Here is a 21683-nt window from a genome sequence, read left to right as displayed (position 1 = left end):
ATTAAGAGCGATAAATGTTATGGTATATTAGAGTATTAGGAAATAAATCTACACCCCATGGTTATTAACAAGATCAAACCCTGCTTTTTTCGTAGTTAACTTAGTAAGTTAAGCAAAAACACACATGGAATACTTATGATGAGCCAGGCCCTAAGCTACATTGAATTAAGTGAGATATAGTGCCAATTCTCAAAGGTCTAAAATCCAAACTGTTGTAACTGTGTGAACTGTGGCAAGTTGTTGACTTCTCTGGTGCTTAGATTCTTTATATATAAACAAGGAACAAAGCATTGGTATTAGCGTTTTATAAGATAGCCTGGGAAAGTCTTAACTATATGTCTACCTAAAATATCTTAGGTATTGAACATGTTTCTTTTCTTCATATTACTCAATGAAATGTTTCTGAAGATTTGCTAAAAACATAAATTTCTATAATCAAACCACATTTGACACATTCTAAAAGAACTGCAAAGTCAAATATTACATTTATCTTTTATATAAATCTAAATTTTTCATATGCGTGCTTAAGCAACTTATCCAGAGTTATGCCAAACATTATTGGTTATGTTCTCCACAAGAATGTCCTCACTTTAGACACCAGCCACAAATTCAGATGTCCCCAAGACCACCATCACGTCTGATAAGCTGGCTATAAATTTAGAGGTCCCCACAAACTTCCTCAGGTTTGCTAATTCACTAGAATACTCACAGACCTCAGAAAAGCACAAAACTTATGATTATAGCTTTATAATAGCAAAAGAATACAAATCAGAATGAGACAAAGGGAGAGGCACTTGGAACATGGTCTGAGAAAGTTCCAAAAGTGAAACTCCCTTCATCCTCATGGGTGCAGCAGCTAACTGGCACATCAGTGTGTGACAGTGGGCATAGTATTGCCAACTAGGAAAACTCATCTGAATGTCAGAGTTTTTATTGAGGCTTTATTATGTAGGCAGGATTGAATGAATCTTTGGCTATCTAGTTAAACTTAACTCTTAGCATCTCTACCTTTACCAGAGGTTGAGCTGACTGACATCTGAGGCTCAAAGCCCAAATCCTCTAATCACATGGTTGGTCTTCCCAATTGGCTAGCCCCATTCTGAGTCATTTCTTTTGCATAAACCATTAGGTTGGGCTTCAGGGGCTCGCCATGAAAAACAGAGATACTTCAATCACTCGAGAAATTCAAAGGGTTTAGAGTTTACCTCCCAGGAACTAGGGACAAGGCTAAGCGAATTGTTTTTTCTTATACACAACTATTTCACTCAAAACCTAAAGTTTTAATAATCATTTGCATAGTATGGTCATACACAATACTGCATTTACTACTACAATCTTAGAAAGGTGATATTATGATCCTTGTTTTTTAATTTTAACATTTAAGGGAGAAAAAAAGAAAGTGAAGTGCTCCAGTCATCAAAAGTAGTATCTGACAGAGATCTGAACCTCTCAGCGTTCTGAAACCAATTCCAACATTGATTTCAACACACCAAACAGCTATTAGAGTCACCTAACGTAATGGCTTTTTAATAACATTTGTTACTTCTGTAATACAACTTCCTTGAATGGAGGTCTGCATATGTTATTGATAATATTCTAGATAAAGTAAAAGATAAATAAATAAAAGTTAATATAATTCTGGCAGAGTTCAGTGCCCATGAAAGAAGATTTACTAAGGACATAAGGTGAGGACATCTTAGCAAAATGAGATGTGCAGTGGGGTACTCTCTAAACCTACATTCAAAAGAACACCACTAATTAATTTAATTTACAGGTTTTTCCTGTTTATAATAGTATTGTGTTACATCAATTCATTTCCTAATAAGTTAGAATCCTACAACTGGATGTTACCTTAGAGGTCACCTAGTCTAACATTATACCAAAAACTAGTAGATCTTCTGGTACCTAGAAAAATTCTCTCCTTTGAAATATAACCTGAGTCTGGCCATCTGATGAGAATTATGTTCCACAGAATAAGCCTAACTTTCTATCCACATAGCAACTCCTCAAACATTTGATAAATATTTGGAGAAATAAGGTAGCACAGTGTTAAGAGAATAGGTTCTAAAGTTGAATCCAGGTAGTCTAGCTATGTGTCCTCAATTTCCATGCCAATAATAAAAATAAATAATTCATCATGTTGTTCTGAGGATTAAGTAATTAATATACATGGCAGTGCTTAATAAAGATAGCTATTATGATCCCCTTCTATTTTACAGACAAACAACTTCAATTTTTTCACATTGCATGATTACCTGATTTTTCACTCTATATGCCACCTTCAATTCATTAAACAAGCTACAATTTGTCAGTATCTTTCTTAAAATATGGTTTCGAGAATCAAACACAATACTCAAGATGGATACGACCAGGATAGATATATGACTTTTATCAAGTTGATCTCTCAGTTTCTCTCTCTCTCTCTCTCTCTCTCTCTCTCTCTGAATGCCAACAGGGATTGTGTTGATTTTTTCGGTAGTTGCATCATGCTTATGGTCAATTAAAACCTGGAGCTTTTTCTATTTTTAGCACCTGCTCTCCATTCAGTTCCACTTATCGCAAATTTTTTTTTCTAATTAAATGTAGAAATTTATCTTTAACCTTAATAAATGTCAACACATCATCCTAAATAACACATGTTTAAAACTTGATTCTGTCATCCATTGAATTACTAATCTTTACTTCTTTACTAGCTTTATGTCATCTGCAAATTTAGTAAGCAAGTACCTAGACATCTTCCAGGTAACTGCTAAATTGTTGAATTGGACAGGACCAAAAATAGAGCCTATAGAAATTCTTAAAGACCTCACTGCAAGTTAATGACAATCAACTAATCCTTCCCTTTTGGATTTAATCAGCTCTCACTTCACTTAATTACTATCATTCAGCCCACACACTCCTCCATCATTCACTGAATGATATCACAAGACATGTTGTCATATGTCTTTCTCAGAATAGGCTATAGCTGTGTTTATGACAGTCCCTTTAGCTATCAATATAGCATTTGTCATAAAAGGAAATGATGTTCATTTAGCTGATTTGGTTCTAGTGACTCTATACTGACTTATAGTGACTAATTAGGGCCCTTAAATGAGAGAGATCCTTTGACCATATGCCTAACTTCGAGTAAGTCATCACCTCTCTAAGACTATTTCCTCTTACTTAAAAAAAGGAAATGCTGCACTTCACTTTTCTCAGAGATGATAAGAAGATAAAATTAAATAAGGCATTTGAAAATTGTAATGTCAGAATTATTTTAAACATAAAATTTAATCATATATTATAGTGGCCCATTTGGTTAAAAACAAGAGCAGTCTATTTAGTCAAACAATCAGACAATTTTTTTTGACAGGGCTGACCATAATGAAACCAACACTGTTACTTATGTGCTTAGGCACTCCACATGCCTCCACTTTCCATTTAGCATATAGGATATTTTAAACCTTCAAGGATTCATGTCAGCTGAGCATGTGTGTATGTAAGTGTGTGTGTGTGAGTGAGTGTTAGTGTATGATTGGAAAAGATAATCAGCTATCACAGTCTCCCAGTCTCCAAGCTGCATTAGTCATTTTTAGCACCATGATGGAGAATGGTGTGAATGCGGTAAATTCAAAAGATTTCTCAAAACTTGACTGTGCAGACAGATAACTGTTAGAGTGACATTTTCAGTACAAGTGAGAAAACTGATCCTTCTGGGATCTCTAACTCTGAGTGCTTTAAAGGAGAAGATACAAGACTAAACCCATCCTCCTACACTAATCATTTCAGGAATAGTTTATCTAAAAGTAGCAATGCTAATATAAGGGAGTGAAGAAGTCAGTCAAACAGCTTATTTCAACTGTATCCCATTAGCAACCAGATCAATTTTCTCACACAAGTTTGAACTTAACTTTTGACAAAAATAACAAAATAGCATTCAGTGAAAAGTGACATCTTAGTTATAAATGTACAGGTGATTGAAAGATCCAAAGCAGAGTGTCTGAGAGAAAAAGGATAATTGGACAGAATCAAGAGGTCAAGGTGTACATCCTATACCTATAAGTCCTTCCTTCTCAGAATTCAAGAAAAGAACAAAGAATTCAGCTGTTTAATTCCCGCTGAGATTATTTTAAATTAAAAATGTGATATTTTAAAATTCTCATGTAAATATCTATGATTATTGAGGCTACTGACCAACAAATGAATCATCTAGTCGCTCTTGAAACAGGAATTTGCAGTTGCAGTAAACTTGAAAGAAGAAAATATTTACGCACCTGGAAAAACATTCATCTGGATTTCACAGGCCTATGCTTATTTTTCAAGAGATGTGTTTCTTCAAATTCACTTCAAAACCTCAGGTCCAAATTCACATGGGTTTTGAGATGACAAATTTTTAAAGCCAGAGGAGGAAAAGAAGTGACCTGCCATCCAATAATCTATCTTTAGCCAGCCCATACTCTACTGTATGTAAACCGATGTAGTGCCAGAGTTTCTGTGGCTAACTCTGCAGACCCTCAATAACTTCCAAAGGCAAACCCTGCTTATGGTCCTCAGTCAGAATCAGATGCAGAGCTCCCCTTGTACAATGGAGTTATGTAGTTTATTCTACACTCTCAGTCTTTGACTCTACAGAAACACTTAGAGCCATTCAAAGGCCTTAGGGTTCATAACAGTACCAAGACAGAGCTCAGATTACCCTTTAAACTATGGAAAGCAACTGTCCGTGCTGTTGTCTCACAAGAGGTAGAAAGGACAAAACTTTGAGCTGGACAAATCTGAGTTTAAACTCAACTCAGCTCTTAATGAGCTGTGAGCTATTGATCAATTTCTCCTTCTTTAAAATGGTGTCACTAATAAATTAACTTCTAAGAATTCTGTGAGGACAAGAGGAAATAAATATAAAGCACCAGATAAATAAAAATGCACAAAAATGATTTTTGTTGTTGCTATTGTAATTAGAAGGGGATCTCAACATTTTCCAAGTGGTCTAGGATGGGTATGGACATGATATTCTGGTATGGTACTTTAATAACTCCTCAGAAAAAAAAAAAAAAGAATGTTTCTTAAATACAGAGCTCATTTGTTCTATTCAATTTCAATTCCAAGTCTAGTTTGAGACAAAATGAAATAAAGCAGTGCTCTGAGGTTCTTCTTGGCCTCATAGACCCATGTCATTAAATGGAGCTTTCTCTGTATGGCAAACTTACAAGTCTAGATAGAGTTAGATACACATCCATATTTACACTAAGAGAGTGCCTAAAATTGAGATTGAGGTTGATACTAGAAGGATGAGTGGTATTTGACTTGGTGAGTATAGGAGTGAGGTATTTTCTGTTAGGGAGCACATATACCACGGTCTGAAAGTAGAGTATCACTAGGTGTACCAGAGGAAACTCAGAAAAGATCAGTAACCTGAAAATATTCAGCAAATATTTTCTGAAGAGAGAATCTGAGATGAAAATTGCATGAAGTCAGGTTAGAGGAGTTAGAAGCAAAATCATGCAGGATCTTTGGTTTATAGGGATTTATTTAACTTGAATGTAATGAGAAATCATAAAGGCATCAGGCAAGTGACATGATCTATTTGTGTTTTAAGATCATTATAGATGCTGTATAATTTGAAAGGGAAGAGAATGATTTGGAAGAAGCAGGAAGAGCACAACTGAAGTCATCCAGGCAAGTACAGATAGTGATGAACTAAAAAGAAAGTAGGCAGATGGAGAGAAATGAATGAATATAAGCTTCATTTTAAAGATAGAGTCAATAGTGTTTAGTGATTGTTTTGATAGAGTCAGGAGGCAGTAGGATGCAGGAGAGAGAAATGGTATCAAGGAAGCATCCCAGATTCTGCCAAGAGCAATTGAGGGGGCAAAGATTCCATTTTCTAAGTGGAGAACACTAGAAGACGAATAGAGTTAAAAACTTGCCACCCATTCATTTTTTAACACATTAAGTTTGACATACGCATGAGACATCCAGATAGAAATATCTGGAGCTCAAAAACAAGATCTGGGATTGATGTATAAATATAAGAATCTTTGGCACAAAAATAAAATTTGAACCCATAGAAGTGAATGAAATTACCTAGTGTGAAAATTAAGAATGAAGAGAAAAAGGAGACCAGGACCTGGACCTGAAAAGCCTCAACGTTAGAGGTAAGATACAGGAGAAATGGCCTGCCAAATAAAGAAAAGTAGCAGCCAGAGATGTAGTGAAAAAAATTCACATCTATATGTCTGTGTGTGTGTGTATTCACTGAAGAAAAGAGAAGGAAATGGTAAATTGTGTTAAATGCTAGCAACATAGATTTAGCACCATTATGATCACTGATAATTTAGCAAGAGTCATTTCAGTGGTAAGAAGGGAATAAAAATCAAATTGGAGTAGGGTGAAGAATATCTAGTAAGCGAAGAAATACAGGTATCACATTTAAACACCTCTTTTAAAGAACTTGGCATTGGAGATTTAAGAGATAAAGTGGTGGCTGGATGGGGATGTGAAAGGATTTGCCAGGTTTAGCAAATTAAAATCTAGGACACCCAGTCAAATTTTAATTTCGGCTCCACAGCAAATTATATATATATATATATATATATGTGTGTGTGTGTGTGTGTGTATATATATGTGCATATATATATAATTATAAATATAGATATACACATATATAGTATATAAATATATACATTTTTTTAGTATAAGAGTGTCCCATGAAATACTGTAGACTTACTATACACACAAAAAAAATTATTTGTATAATATTCAGGGCATGCTTATCCTAAAAAATAATTCATTGTTCTGAAATTCAAATTTAACTGTGACTCCCGTATTTTATCTGGGAAGCTTAGATGTAGGTTCAAGATACTTTCTATTTTGAGAGATTTTTGAGCATATTTAACTGATAAAAATATCTGGTATAGATGGAGAAGTCAAAAATGCAAGTGAAAGAAGGGAGATTGACTTATCAAAGAATATATACTTCTTTCCTGAACTAAAACAGAGAGAAGAAGAAGATGGTGGCAGTTCAAGCATACTTGTAGTTCTGGTTTTGGAAAGATGCTGGAATCTTCCCTTCGAGGATCCCAACTTTCTTTATGAAGTAGCAAGTCATTCCTGAGAGCAAAGGGGGATTAGGATGAGATGAGAATGAGAAGAAGGAAGAACAGGGGGAGACAGGAACTCATTGCAAAAAAAAAAAAAGCTGATTTAAAAGAGAAGTGGTAAGACTGCTGGCCTTGTTGAAGGCCCAGTTAATATTGATGATCGTGAAGAGCAATACCAAAATACCTGAAGCATGATTCCCAGTGATATTCAGGTGCTCAAGGCCAGCATGAAGCTGCCCAGTAGCTTTTAAAATGGTCTAAAGACTACAGGACACAGGAAGAAAGGCACAAACTCTATTCTTAAATTGAGTAGTTTGGGGTAAATCACATAGGCTATTTCCTTCCAAATATTCAAAAAATAAGAATAGCTATCTTCTCAAATTCTGAAATTAATGTCTATACCATTAGCTAATGGGAGTTGCAAATGAGAGAACAGTGTGTACAAACAAGCAAATATTGGACAAAATCAGTTTCTGCTATATCCATAATATGACTTAAATTTACTATTTTACTATTTTAAATAGCTCCACTTAGAGATTGTTTTATTAATTCAGTCCACAAATGTATTCTGGTTTCCTACTATGTGCAAGTACTGGCTAGATACTGAATTAATAATACCAAGGCTGATGTTTAATTAACAAGATGAACCTTATAGAAATAGTTGACACTCAAATTAATATCAGATATATTCATTTGACTAATGCTATTACAATTACAGTTCATAGCTAATGGCATTATCGGGCTATTATCACGAAGCATTACCTCTCTTCTGAAGCTCATTTCCATGATAATTCATTGAAATCATCATGAGAACACACTATCTTGATGGGTTTTTACCTCTCAATGCTCTTCAAGAAAAAGAACTCACCCTTATAAGAAAGCTTGTTATCCCAAATATCACAATCCCCTTTCTCTCTGCACTTCAGCGGAACAATGCATAGTGATTTCTCCACAATTTTGAAAGACACAGTGTCCCTTCCTGGAAACAGTAACTTGACTTCATTTTAATCCACAATTCCCAAGAAATGGAAAATGCAAATTAAAGTCCCCATGTAGACACTGTTAGAAGAGCAAATGTATTGAGCATGTGCAGGTTTGTGGCCCAATCTCAGTTCGCCCATTTGTTCAACACATATTTATTCAGTCTCCTTAACATGACTTTAGGAAAACAGCTCAGCCTCTCTGTGCCTTTTCCCTGTCTGTAAATTGAAGGTAATAATTTGAATACTTATTAGACAAATATGAAAAAATGGTAGACAAGTCAAAGTAGAATATAGTTGTTAGGTATTATTTCCTTCAGGTATCATGAAAATTAATGTGTTTTAAAAATTAACTCAGGTAGGAGAGCTATGAATCTCAAATGAAGCATTTAAATCAGGTTACTGAAAGAAGGAAGGAAAGAAATTAACATTTATTAAGTGTCAGTTATATGCAGACCTTGCTATATGCATTTCACAAAGATATTATTTCATTAAATCTTTATAACAATTCTTTGGGGGTAGATATTGTAGCCCCATCATATATAAGAGCAAAATGAACTCAGAAAGTTATATAAGTTGCCTAAATCATATAGCAATGGTGGATTCTCGATACCACAGCTCTTTTTTGCTGCACAGGGTTTATTTCCCGTGACACAGAAGCACATCCACTCTGGAGAACGACTGTTACATCTTTTTTAATTGCATACTTCTTTGCTCCCGAGCAAAAAGCACATAGTGAAGTGATAAATGTGTCTAAAATAAAACAAGGTATAAAATCCATTTCAGTTTTTTCTCAACAATTTTTGACATCTGCTAGATCACCAGCATTACAAAAAATAACTTTAAAAAAAAAAAATCTAACGAAGTCCAAAGGAAATAATGGCTCACGGTACTCAACTATTATTTGAAGAGATTCCAAAAAGCACATATTGAGATTTTTAAAGTTCTGTTACATTCAAAATAAAACAATAATTAGTAAAAAGAGGAAACACTCTTTTCCTCCTCCAAAAAGAGACAGCAGAAATCTGCTTTCAATCAAAAGCAGTATCCTGTAGCACTGAAAACAATGCCATGTATACTTGAGGTGAGTACACTAGGTGTACAGAAGTAAGTCTTAGGGTTCAGAATCAACTGGTTATTGTTATTTGAGGTATTATAGTTTCCCAAATAATATCTTAGGACAGTTTCATACATGGCACATAACTTCCAAGTTATAGTTTCGAGACTGCCATCCAGAACTTCAATTGCTGAAGAATTGATTGTGATGGAAAACCACTGCTTTCAATTGTTTTACAATAAATCAAACGGTTTTTAAAAATCAAATTTTTCCTAAAGTATGATTGATTAAGGATTTTAAAATACTATTTTTCTACTGTGAAGGTAATATCTGATGAAATAAATCCAAACTATAAAGAAGAGGTAATGAAAGGGTAATGGCAATTATTGCATAAATTTTCTTCTATTTTTCTATTTCCTATTTTTATTTTAATAAAATAAGTAAAAGTTAATTTTTAAAAAATTCTTTTCAATATTTAGTGTCCCGTCTATATATATAACATAAATTTTTAAATTTATTCAATGTTTAAAAATTCAATTCAATAAGATATTTTCTTCTATGTACATATCCTAAACATTTCTTATAGGAGCTATGTAAGCATTTTATGCTCATTTTCTTTTTGCTATTAGGAACAAAATCATTTCTCCTCATTACAACTCACTAAGATAATCACTATTATATAGGGAAATTATTAATGTTTATGTGTTCATCTCGCATCCAACTTCAAAAACTTCCTTAGAAAATTTATGAGTATTTTAGTTGATCTTTTTAAGTTTTACAGCAAAGTTATCTAATCTTAAATATGAATATGATTTTTTATTTGTATTTCCAATATTACCTCTTATTTTTGTGTCTTCATCAGAACACAGAACTTTGAGGGCAATGTTAAGACTAGAGGACAGTCACGTTTTACCTTGCTCATGAACTTAATATGAATCTCTCATATTTTTCTATTAAGAATATTGGTAGGTTTATAAAGATAATTTTAAAGGATACTCTTTAGCATGAAAAATTTCTATTTCTTGTTTTTTAAAATTTAAACAAATCAGGTTAAATTTTATCGAATGCTTCTTAAACAGCTCATGGGATCACCTTTTGATTTTCTTACTGCTCGTAACATTACAGTATATTTAATTAATAGATTTTTTCAATATTAAATCATCTTTACCTACATGGAATAAATAATACTTGGCAGCATCAATATTTGATGATCCTTTTGCTGTGCTCTGGGAAGATCTAGAGGAAAAATCTATTTATATGAAAATTAAAAGGTACATTCAGGACCTAATGTCTCTTTTAAAGATAATACTTTGTAACTTTTTCCCACTATTTCTTGTCATTAAGATTTTTCATTTCTTCTTGGTTCAATTTTCACAATTAATGTTTTCCTAAGTAATTATCCCATTTCTATAAGATTTTTGATACTAATATAATATACTCATAAATAAAGATTGTTATCTGCTCTGTTTCTTTTCTTATATAGTCTGACCAGATTTGTCAGAGGTTTTGTTCCATTTTTTTCTGTAATGAATAAGCTCTAAGAACTCTTAAATCTAATATACTTTCATATATTGATTTTCTGCTCTCATCTTTATTTATTTTATTTTACCTTCTTAGACTTGTTTTATTTGTTTTCTATTTGTGTGTGTGTGTGCTCAATGTTTAGTTCATTTATTTTCAATCTGTTAAAAAACAAAATTTAACTATGTAAATCTGAAGATCTAATTGACTTTATTTGATGATTCATGAATCAGGCAGCATCCTATCTAGCAAAATAAAGGAGCTCTGTGGAACTGTATAAAATGGAGGACTTTTATAGGCAGAAATGGGTGGGACGAGAAAATTATTAGCAAAAGAAAAGAAAGAATTGTTTCAGGCAAGGTCATTTTCCTTTGGAAGAATGACAGGGGTCTACCATGCACATTACCTAGTGCTTATCAGGAAATTCCAGACTGACAGGTTAAAGGTCATATTCCTGGTAGAGTCTGAAACTGCAATTAAGTCAGTTTGCTTTCCTGGGGGCAAGTGACTCCATTTTGGGCCTCTTGGGTTTTTTATTTTGTTTTGTTTGATAATTCTTACCTTAAAAATGAAAGCATACATCCCTTTTAAAGTGCCCCTGTGTAGAATGTATATCCGTATCCCTAAATTTATAAATTCAATTTCCTCACTTTCTTTATTTTCTAAGTACTCCATAATTGTGGGTTTCATTTCCTCTTTGACCAACTAGAGGTGACCCTTGAACAACACAGGTTTGAACTACATGGTCCACTATATGCAATTTTTTTCAATGAGTATAGCTGGCCCTTTGTATTTATGGGTTTTGCATCCTTGGATTCAACCAACTAAGGATAGAAAACAGTATTTTCAATCCATGATTGGGAATCCAAGGATGCAGAGGTGTCACCATTGGGGCCAATCGAAGTTCAGTGTCGCCCCAACAGTAACCGGAGGGAGAGTGACAACGATGGTGCAGATGCGTAATTAGCACTTTCCCTTGGTTCTTCCTCAAATGATGGCAGTGAAGAATCACAGGTCATTCAGATTTAGTAGTTTTATTACAAATATATTTTAGAAAGAAAAAAAATGCCTCAAGGAAACACATAGATAGAGACAAAGTATGGCTCAAGGAGGCACATGGTCTCAGTGCTATAACCAACAAAAAGGCCATCAACAAGAGAGCCCAGAAGGGCAAAAACGGACCCAGAAGTGGGAATATCTGCCCTATATTTGGGTCATGATGAGGTGGTTCCAAAGGCATTCCTCAATGATTGACAAGTGAGGTCATTTTGATTGATACCTGGCCGGTGTATAACTCTACCTAGGAACTATATTTTTTGGATGCAGTGTCCTCTTATCCCATGGTTTATGGAAGTTGTACTCTCTGATGTAGTTTAAAAGCTCTGGGTACTAGTTCGAAGCATATATGGAGGGGATATTTCTCCCCCAAACAATAATTATGCATTAGAGCAACAGTAGCTACTAATATTCTGTCTAGAACTGATATTGATTTCTGTGGTAAGGGTATGTTCTAGTCACCTCCTCTTCACCCCCTTGGTGAGGGAGGGATCCTCAACCTAAATAGTATAAGATGGCTGAAAACATGACACTATGCAGATGAGACTGACAGCAGTTTCTTAGTACATATACTCACAGCCCAAGGGAGGAGAACTTTCAAATGGGAGTTACACTGGGGAACAGAGTGAACAAGCAGAGTCTTGTAGGGGGCAGGCTTGTGGCAGCAGAATGATGAGGTGAACCCCCTGGTTCCTGCAGAAAGATGTGATTCCTTGCTTGAATAATGTTGAAGTCTGGTAGGGAAGTGAAAGCTGTTAGGTTGGGGACCGAATAGAGCGCAGCTGGTCTATCTAGTAGGGAAACAAACCAGATGGGGAGAATTTCCAGCTGGGTGGGAAGCACATCTGATGAGGGCAGGAAAACATGTGGTTAAGCCTTGAGGGCCCTGTGAAGATTGAAGACATGAAGACAGCATGTGAAATTTTGGGTCTTACAATACAGGTCATAATATGGGACAGAAATAAAGTATATTCCTCTTTCATATTAGCAACTTTGTGCAGTTTATAGTATCACAGCATGTGTAGGTCACCATATGTTTCTCAATTCAATTTCAAAAGCCTTAAATTTAGTGTAAATGACTCCAAGACTCTCACAATAGGTTGAATGTCAATCCCATGATTTAGGTAAAAACATTGTCTTAGGTATTTAGAGGATATTTAGGGTAAGCTATTTCAAAGACTGCTGTTCAGGCATTTTTAAACTGTTGAGAAGATGTTAAGGAAAGTCATAAAAGTGGTAGTTCCATTAGCATCAACGAGGGCTATCGGGGTGCAGTTGTCGTAAGAGTAAGAGGATGAGGATGCTGCTGGGTGATGCTTCGCTTTGCCTCTTTTTGCCTTTACTCTTTAATCTACAAAATACAAGAACAAGTCTAGATAATTCTTTAGTCCTTTTGTTTCCTAAATGATCATAATAATTTAAGACAAATAGGAACACTTTATTTAGTATCTATTAGGGCTAATATCCCAGAGTAAATACCTGTTTGCATGTCTCCCATACTAATATAGGAATCTTTTATTTGAGCAACTTGGAATGTCTATTTCCTGGTGCGTGAAAATTTCTTAAATGATTTTTAAATGAACAAATAAATCTATCTGAACTAGAAGTATTTGGGAAACGTTTGAACAAGTCCAAATATTTTATGTGTTCTATTATCTCAATGGTCTCATTACTAACTAGCTGGTTATACTATTAAACTATTTAGCTAGGGTTCACTGTGAGTATTAACAAATGGCAATTACTGATCCCAGACTCTTTATGTGGCACATTTTTTCTCATAGTGTTAACCTTCCTATCCACCTAAGATCTGGAGCAGTTTAGTTAGTTCCATTCTAGACCTAAAGTGTTCTCTTTAGCTCCTTTTTCAAGGATGCTCCTGATTTCAATCAGCTACTAGAAATGTCAGATAAAAAATGGCACAAATGTGAATTACGACGATAAAAGTTTATAAGCTACTAAAATAAAGTTATAGTACCTAAGAGCTGAGTCAACTGACAAAGTTAAATGGAACATTTTACAACCAGTCCTAGGATAATGATTTTAAAAATGGCACATAGAACATGAAGAAATATCTGACAAGAAATGGGCCCAAGATCAAGCTCAGGGAGGCTACGTGATTTTGTATGAACCACCTCAAAAGTAAGTATGGGGAGCAGATAATCTAATGTTTATGGAGTGCCTCCTCTGTGTCTAACCATTGACATCTATTATCTCTTTTACTTCCCCTAACAGCTCAGTGAGAGTGGTATTGTTGTTAATTTAGAGAATCAAGGCTAAAGTGGTCCAGTTGGGCAAATGCCCAACAACAAAACTATTAAATAATAGAGATAATATTTGACTTCAAAAGTCTCTCTGACTCCAAAGCCCATGCTCTTTCTATATCTTTCTGTACCCAATGCTATGTCTTTGCATAGACAATCTCTACATAATAAAGCAAATTTTAGGTTTCATAATGAATCTCTTTTTCCAACCTGATGCTAGTGTTTATTCCATGCTGTCAACTCAGGCGATGATTATTTTTACTTGGAAGAGCACCATATAAATCAGCTACACAGAGAACGTTAAATTATAGTTAAATAAGTAAAAAAATCTAGTACTAGAATGAAAATCAGCATTAGTAAGAAAACTGAACTCTAAAAATGGTATTTATGAAGGAATGTAAGAGTGTTATCAAGAATCTGAATAGGTGATATGGCAATCTTTCATTTTATTTTTAGAATAATTCCACTCACAAAATGTTTTGTTTTACTCATAAATTTCCACTGCCTTTCTAGAATCTTTCTATTAAGACATTCTTCTGTCACCCCACATGCCCAATACTAAGTCACAGTGCTTCTCATCTGTGCCCACCACAGATTCCCAGTGACAGACACAAGCACACTGGCACATCCAGGGATATGTGGTGCTGTCTCCTGATAGGCTGGTATTTGCTGTAATTGCACAATTTCTTAGAAATATTATGTTTTACCTTTAAAGATCATACAAAATTTATATTCTTCTTCCTCATCTGACTTTGTTATAATATAAAAATAGTCTTTTCAATTACTTATTATGAACCAAAATTCATGCTCCAAGAAGAATTAATGTCATGTTAATTCTAAGGCTTCACATACTCCGTGCAAACTCCTCTTACTCTAGCCAGAGAAACATGGTGATAAAATGGTATAATCATATGACATGCAAAATGCTGATGTGAAATGAAAAGGGCAGAAATATGATTGGGATATTAATTCAAGAGAAATAAAAAAAATAGGACTGTTTGAATAGGCTTAGCAGATGGGGTAGCTCTTCCTGAAAATATGCGAGATGTTATCTCACGTTTCCTTGACTTCCGCTCCAACTCCGCCCCCCCACATTCAAGAACAATCAAAATTTTAATTTCTACACACACACACACACACACGGAGGGCTACAAAATACCCAATAGCCAGGCAGAGAGGAAATCATCCAGTGAAAATGCTCCTAAATATCAGATGAAGGCATCATGTCAATATAGCAATAAAATCATAAATTTCTATTGTAATGGAACACAAATTGATAAAATGGGGAAGTAGAACTTACAAAATAGCTTTAAACTCAATACCACATTTCATTTATAGGTCCTAGACTATAATGGACACAAGCTAATTTTCATGGTTGATCCATAATAATAGTCATTGAGAAGTTAAATGACAGAGGAGAAACAGCTTTAAATGGGAAGTGGCACAATTAATCACAGCTGTCATACTTATGCACTTGCTGACTATCAACCTTGAACAGAGCATTTAATTCAAATCCCATTTAAAAGTATGTACTGTCAAAGGAGAGGCCAAGAACCATTTTCTAGTTCAAGAATCAACCCACAAGCCATGTGCCAAAGATGGCACTGAAAATCAAGTCTATTGGCACATAGACTGATTACTCTGATCTTACACTCCTTTTCACAACCCATTGTCGGAGGTGCTCCTATAAAAAAGCAAGAAAGTGCCAAAACATAATGCATAACATTTTTTGGAAATATTCTGCTCATTCAGAACTGCAACTGAATTTAAGTTCTCTCTGAAGAGATTGTTGCCTTTAAAAAATTTTTTAAACATTCTGTAATACCATCTGTAATTATTTATTAATACTAAGATCCCACTGCTGATTTTAAAAAGTATTACATAAAAATAAGTGTTGTATATATAACACATTATATCAAATAATATCTCAAAACTCACTAAAGAAAAATTGAATGTGTTTAGAGAGAGATAATATAGATTAATAGAGAGAGAGAGAGAGAGAGAGAGAGATTTTGGATATTTAAAGAGAGAGAGTTATAGCAAAAATCCAAAGCAAAAGTTAAATTTAGAAGCAAGGTAAAAACAATTACTTTGAATCCTAAATAGTTTTATATACACTCATGTAATAGTTGCATATATACCAATTGGTATATATAAAAGGAAGTGAGGATCTTATTTAGAAGTATTAAATCAAAGAAATCATTCATCAGTTCAAAAGAATATCTTCAAGTCACCAGAGATTGCAAGTAACCTGATCAATAGGGTCTTTGATATTATAATAAAGTAACACTGGATTTACCTAAATTGCCAAAATAATGTAATATCTGGTATTTACACATATTACATCACTAACTTTATAATTAGCTTATGCATAAGACTACCTGGACATGACAAGTATTTTTCATTCATTCAATGCATGTTTATTGAACAGTCCCTACATGCATTGTTCTAGATACTAGAAATATAAGAATGAATAAGACAAACATGGTTCCTGAAAATTAATAGGATAATCAGGGTTACTTTTACAGCCCTGTTCTTCTGAAACTTAAATTGTGTTATGTAAATTAAGTTTTCCTGACCTTCAAAATATTTGGAGCGTTTTGCTTGTCATTTTACTGTTATTTACAGAATTAAATAAATTTTGACAATGAGTTTCAGATGAGCTTTTTCTGCTGTGTAGATATTATTGAAGCGAATAAAGCTCTATGAAATGTGGAATGATAAAATATTCACAGAAACTTACAACTCTGCAGTTGAATAACAATTACATTTGTTCCAAACAGGCAATTGGTTTCCAAACACATTAAACAAAGGCAATTTAGAAAGCTTCTTCTTCTTCTTGGCATCGTTAACATTGTTGAACATCCTGGGATTCTGGAGTGTTTCACAAAGGTAAGTACGTGTGTGGTAGGATGAACAATTTCTGAGTTCATGAAATATTGATCTCAAAACCATCACTGAGCCAACAGCATTCCTGTACACCATAACTGGACAAATTAGCATATTGGAGAAATTTAATAGGTTATTCAGAGCAAAACTTTTGATGTAGGCTTCATTTTTTCCATCGACCCTTATAATAAAACAGTGCTTTACCTGATTCTAAAACATGTTCTAAAGCAAGATTTTTTTTCTCCACTATGTAGTACCACTTTAGAATTAGAAATAACCATTTTGGTAATAATAATGAATGAATCATTATCATTAAAAACAAATATCATTAAATAAATAGCTAGAAATCTAATGATGCTTAAGATTTAGATTCCATTCAGGACTTTAAATCAGCAGTGATCATTTCAAGGTCAATAACAAACTGGGCAAAATCATTTAGCCAGTCACCTGAGACCATTCAATGACTTAATATGTTTCATCTACCATTTATCCATTGCAGTGTACCACTCTCTCTCAATGACATATTCTTGGATGGCTGTGTACTTTTGAGCAAACTGTCTAACCTCTCTGATCCTCTGTTTTCACACATGTGAAAATAAAGACAATAATACCAACCTCTTGTGGGCTTTGAGGAGATGAATTCTGATAAAGGGCCAGCATATCTACCACACAGTGGGAATGAAACAGATCTTCATTTTCCTCTCTTCTCTCCATTCATTTATCTGTTTAGTCATATTTATCCCATCCATTGCCACTTCTCCTTTGCTCAAATCATTCTTTTATTCATCTAATAAATTTCTTTTGGACCATCAGTTATGTGATAGGTACTGTAGTCAACTAGAAGGATATAAATTCTGTAAGTCAATAATGTATAGTGCCACTTATGCTCTTGCTCTCATGGAGCTTATGGTCCAGTATAGGAGAAGGACACTTACATCACAGAATTAACGACAAAATCCAAAGTCTACCTGAATTTAAAATTTTTTAACTTCCAAGTGTGTAAGTTGTCAAACTGACCCTCCACAATATATAATTTCCCTTAAATGTTTCTCATTCTCAGATTGAAACCAAATTAGAAAACCGGTCTTGTAGAAGAATCCAACAACAATGTCCTCAGCTTTGCAGCAAAACAATCAACAAAAACTGGAGCTGAAGGCAAGGCCTCTTTCTCCTCTATCCATTGCTTCCAAACACATAAGTGGTGCCCATCTGCCAATACTCACACATTTGTACTGTTTCTCGATTTTTATTTTTTGTCCCATGGTAAGATTGGACCCTTGTCTTCCATGAAGTAGTTTAAAAGGCAGTCTCTAGAGTCTGTTCCACAACTTAGCTGTATAAACTTCAGGAAGCTATTTAACTTTGCTAAGCCTCAGTTTCTTCATTTGTAAGATGGAAACAATAAGAACAGTAACTGCATCACAAAGTTATTATGAGGATGAGTAAATGTCCTCAAATGTTAGTAATAGTAATAATAATAGCCTCATATTTTGCTTTATGCTCTTTTCTTCCTTTTTTATTCTTATCCTAGACTGATGCTGAGGTATGGCCAAGATAATCATGATTATGGGCTGAATTCAGGTAGAATTAGCACTGTAACCAGAATCTATTAGCTCAGGAGTTTACTCACTCATCTATTCATTCATCCATTCATTCAACCAACATAATAAGCATTGTTCTAGGCACTAGAAAAATAGAATTGAAGAAAGCAAAGTACCAGTCTACACTGTGCTTGAATTAAAATTTAGTGTGATTCTTTCTTAGTGATTGTTAAACAAATGAGTTACTAAAAAGAAGTGGGAGATGATAGAGTGAGATGCAGAAAAGGAGGCGAGGATAAAAATATACAAAGCACCAGAGATTGGAGGAACCGAATATGAGAAGGGACTAAATGATAATACTGGGTTTATTTAAAAATAAATCTAATTTTTTACTATATCTCCATCTCCTGTAAACTATCTTTTGCTTTTTCTGCATACTTTTTGAGGGAGAGCAGGAAGGGAAAAAATTGAATTTCCATGTGTTGAGTAATCCTGTATTTAGACAGTATGATAGACACACACAAATAACCTCTTTTAATCTCTACCCCTTCTCATTACATAGATCTTATCACTGTATGTAAGAAAACTAAAGTAAGAATCTAGGTAAGTAATTTGAGTAAGTTCACACAACTAAAATTCAGAACCAAGTTTGTTTGTCTCTAAAGGCTATAATTTCTCCTATACTCTGCTGCTTCTAAGCACCATAGGAGCCCTCTACCTGCTCTCTGACAACCTCTTAACTCTGGTGGGTAAGGAGGAAACCAGTCTCTTCAATTAAAGTAACTATACCTACCGTCACCTGTTAATCAGACACTCTACAGGAAAAGAATCTATGTCCCATATCAGAAGAAAAGAAAGCCTAGAAAATTTGCCTGCAGAGATTAAGTGGCTAGAACCAACTATATGAGAGCAAAGGAACACATTGCCTTGGGTATCAATTCCCCACTGGGATGAGACAGGCCAAGCCAAAAGAGTCAGACAAGAAATCATATAGAATTTGAGAAAGATCGGTGTCTTCCATGAGCAGTACATGATTCTAATTTATTTCTACAGTGATTGTTATTGTCAGACACTAACGAACAATAAGTATGCCAACAAACAGGAGAAACCACAGAGACAATATTATTGAAACATATTATTTAAGAGTCAGATAGTGTTTGATCACAGTACATACCTAATCACAATCCAATTTTTACCACACCCAAAGGTTCTCAGAGCCAGATAACAGTGGCAAATCTATTAAGAACAGGACAGTCCCGAGTTATTCTTGTCCTCAAGATTTTGAGGACAGTGGATTAATTATGAAACAGCATCCACACCAATACACAGGTGGCCTTAGGTCTGTGTTAGTACTAGAGAACACCCCCACCACCAAGTTTTTATTAGTGTGATGGAATCCTGGTATAAGTCCTAGAACCAAACTACCTTGTCAGGGTCACTGGGATATCATCTGAGTACGGTTATGAATGATCCATGAATGTCAGACCAGACTTAAAACAACCAAGCAACTAAGCAAACAAACAAACAAACAAAAATCCCTGCTCCCTGACTGTTTATATTTGAGTCCTCCTCCATCAAACCTGAAATAGGACCATGGTGACATGTCATACCTGAGGCTCTCCAGGTTGTGAGTAGATAAAATAGACAGAAGAAATATCTTTTACTTGCTGAAAAATATTAGATAAACATCTTTATAGCGCTTAATATATATACACATACCATACTGGATGCTAAAAGAAAAAGATAATATAGATGTTTCCGGGAGTGGTAGCAAAGGGTGTTTGTTTTTATAACAACCCTACTGTCCCTCCAATGTTGTATAACACATCTTAAAAAGTTGACATCTATTATTGTATTTATTGTGTCAATAATACTAGTAGTCTTTTGTGTCTAACCTGCAACAATTATTGAAAGTGACACAAAACAGAGACAAATGACCAGTTATTTATGTACATTCTTCTCTTTCAGCTATTTTTTAGCAAACTATTGAGAAGGTAAAGAAGGTAAAATTAGATTTGGAAATCTTCACAAGTCAAAAATAAATGTCGGATCCTACAGACTTATATGTATTTGATAAAACTGAACTTATAACCCATATTCATTTGTGCATGCAACAAATCTATATTATACATCTGCTGTGGACAAGATACTAGGAATACAGCAGTGAATAAAGCAGTCCGAAATTCCTGTGCCCCTGGAGCTCACTCAAAAGTGTTAAAGAAAATTGTTTGTCTTTAGAGGCAGCATGCTATAGAGAGAGACCAGGATTCTGAGTAGTAACAGGTTCTTATTCCAAACCCAGGCTCTGCCAACTTCTATTGGTATGAACTCCAAGAAAGTTATCTGACCTCTCAAAACTTCAGTTTCCCCATCTGTGAAATGGGGATGATTCCATCCTTCCAGGGTTGTAATAAGAATCAACAAGTTAGGGTGAGTTTAGTGCCCTAGCATGATGCCTGGCACTTAGAAGACATTCAGGGAAACCAGGTTTTTCTTGGGTCAGGGGTAGAGGGCACACCTTCTAGAAATATATTCATGGATTTCTTGTTGTTTTCCACATAGTCTCAGTGCCAAATTTACAAATCCCTAATGTGTCTGATAAACTTTTTGTGAGTGAGTCTTGGCCGCCATGAAATCTGTAAAGTTGTTAGGGTTTCAGACTTCACAGTCTCTGGTTGTCAGACTCACTGCAGGTTGTAAAAGAGCGCCATCTAAAGGTTCTTATGAGACACCTTAATATGCACTAAAATTGTTTTATAAAGACTGTTCCAGTGAGCAGTGCTCTTAAATAATCATCACCATTGTGCCAGTATCTATGGGCCCATGATATAAGGTAGACAAGCACAGGAGGAAAGCAAATGATTTATCAAGTCATCTACATCTGGTCCTAAAAAAACCTTTCTTTCTTTTTTAGATATAGTAATCTAAATCATTTTAATGCCCAGAACATCAGTGGAAGTAATCTTGAAGAAACACTTCTCCTCCATGAACAGTCTCTGAAATTTTATGGCAGTACACAGGAATTTTCTTCGAGTATTGATCTTTGGGAGACAGCCCTATGAAACTGTATTCGATGCCACCTGTCTTATGAGCAAAGTATTCATTGTTTTCTTCAGCTAATACTTTACGTATTTTAGTTTGAGCTAATATGTATGGAAGTGGCTTTATGAATACTATCTGTGTACTTTATTTACAAAGACTAATTATAAGTCCTGTAGTAGACTGTTATGATTTTGCCTTAATATGTTATACATTAGAATTAATAAAGTAATTTCAAAGTCTAGGTGATTACTCTGTGA

At 34.6% G+C, this 21683-nt stretch overlaps 1 protein-coding gene across 1 annotated transcript in view; it reads left to right on the top strand.

The window, feature by feature from the left end:
- Positions 1-21446, top strand: part of SLC15A5 (solute carrier family 15 member 5) — a 71089-nt gene extending 49643 nt beyond the window's left edge. Inside the window, 2 exon segments of the mRNA XM_006912741.1 lie at positions 16738-16846; positions 21299-21446. Coding sequence (XP_006912803.1) covers positions 16738-16846; positions 21299-21446 — 257 coding nt within the window.
- The last annotated feature ends 237 nt before the right edge of the window (positions 21447-21683 follow it).

The sequence above is a fragment of the Pteropus alecto genome, unplaced genomic scaffold (genome assembly GCF_000325575.1).
Source record: "Pteropus alecto unplaced genomic scaffold, ASM32557v1 scaffold103, whole genome shotgun sequence".
In the NCBI taxonomy this organism is placed as follows: domain Eukaryota; kingdom Metazoa; phylum Chordata; class Mammalia; order Chiroptera; family Pteropodidae; genus Pteropus; species Pteropus alecto.
Note: the sequence above shows the minus strand (reverse complement) of the source record. Positions and strands in the feature narration are given on the sequence as shown.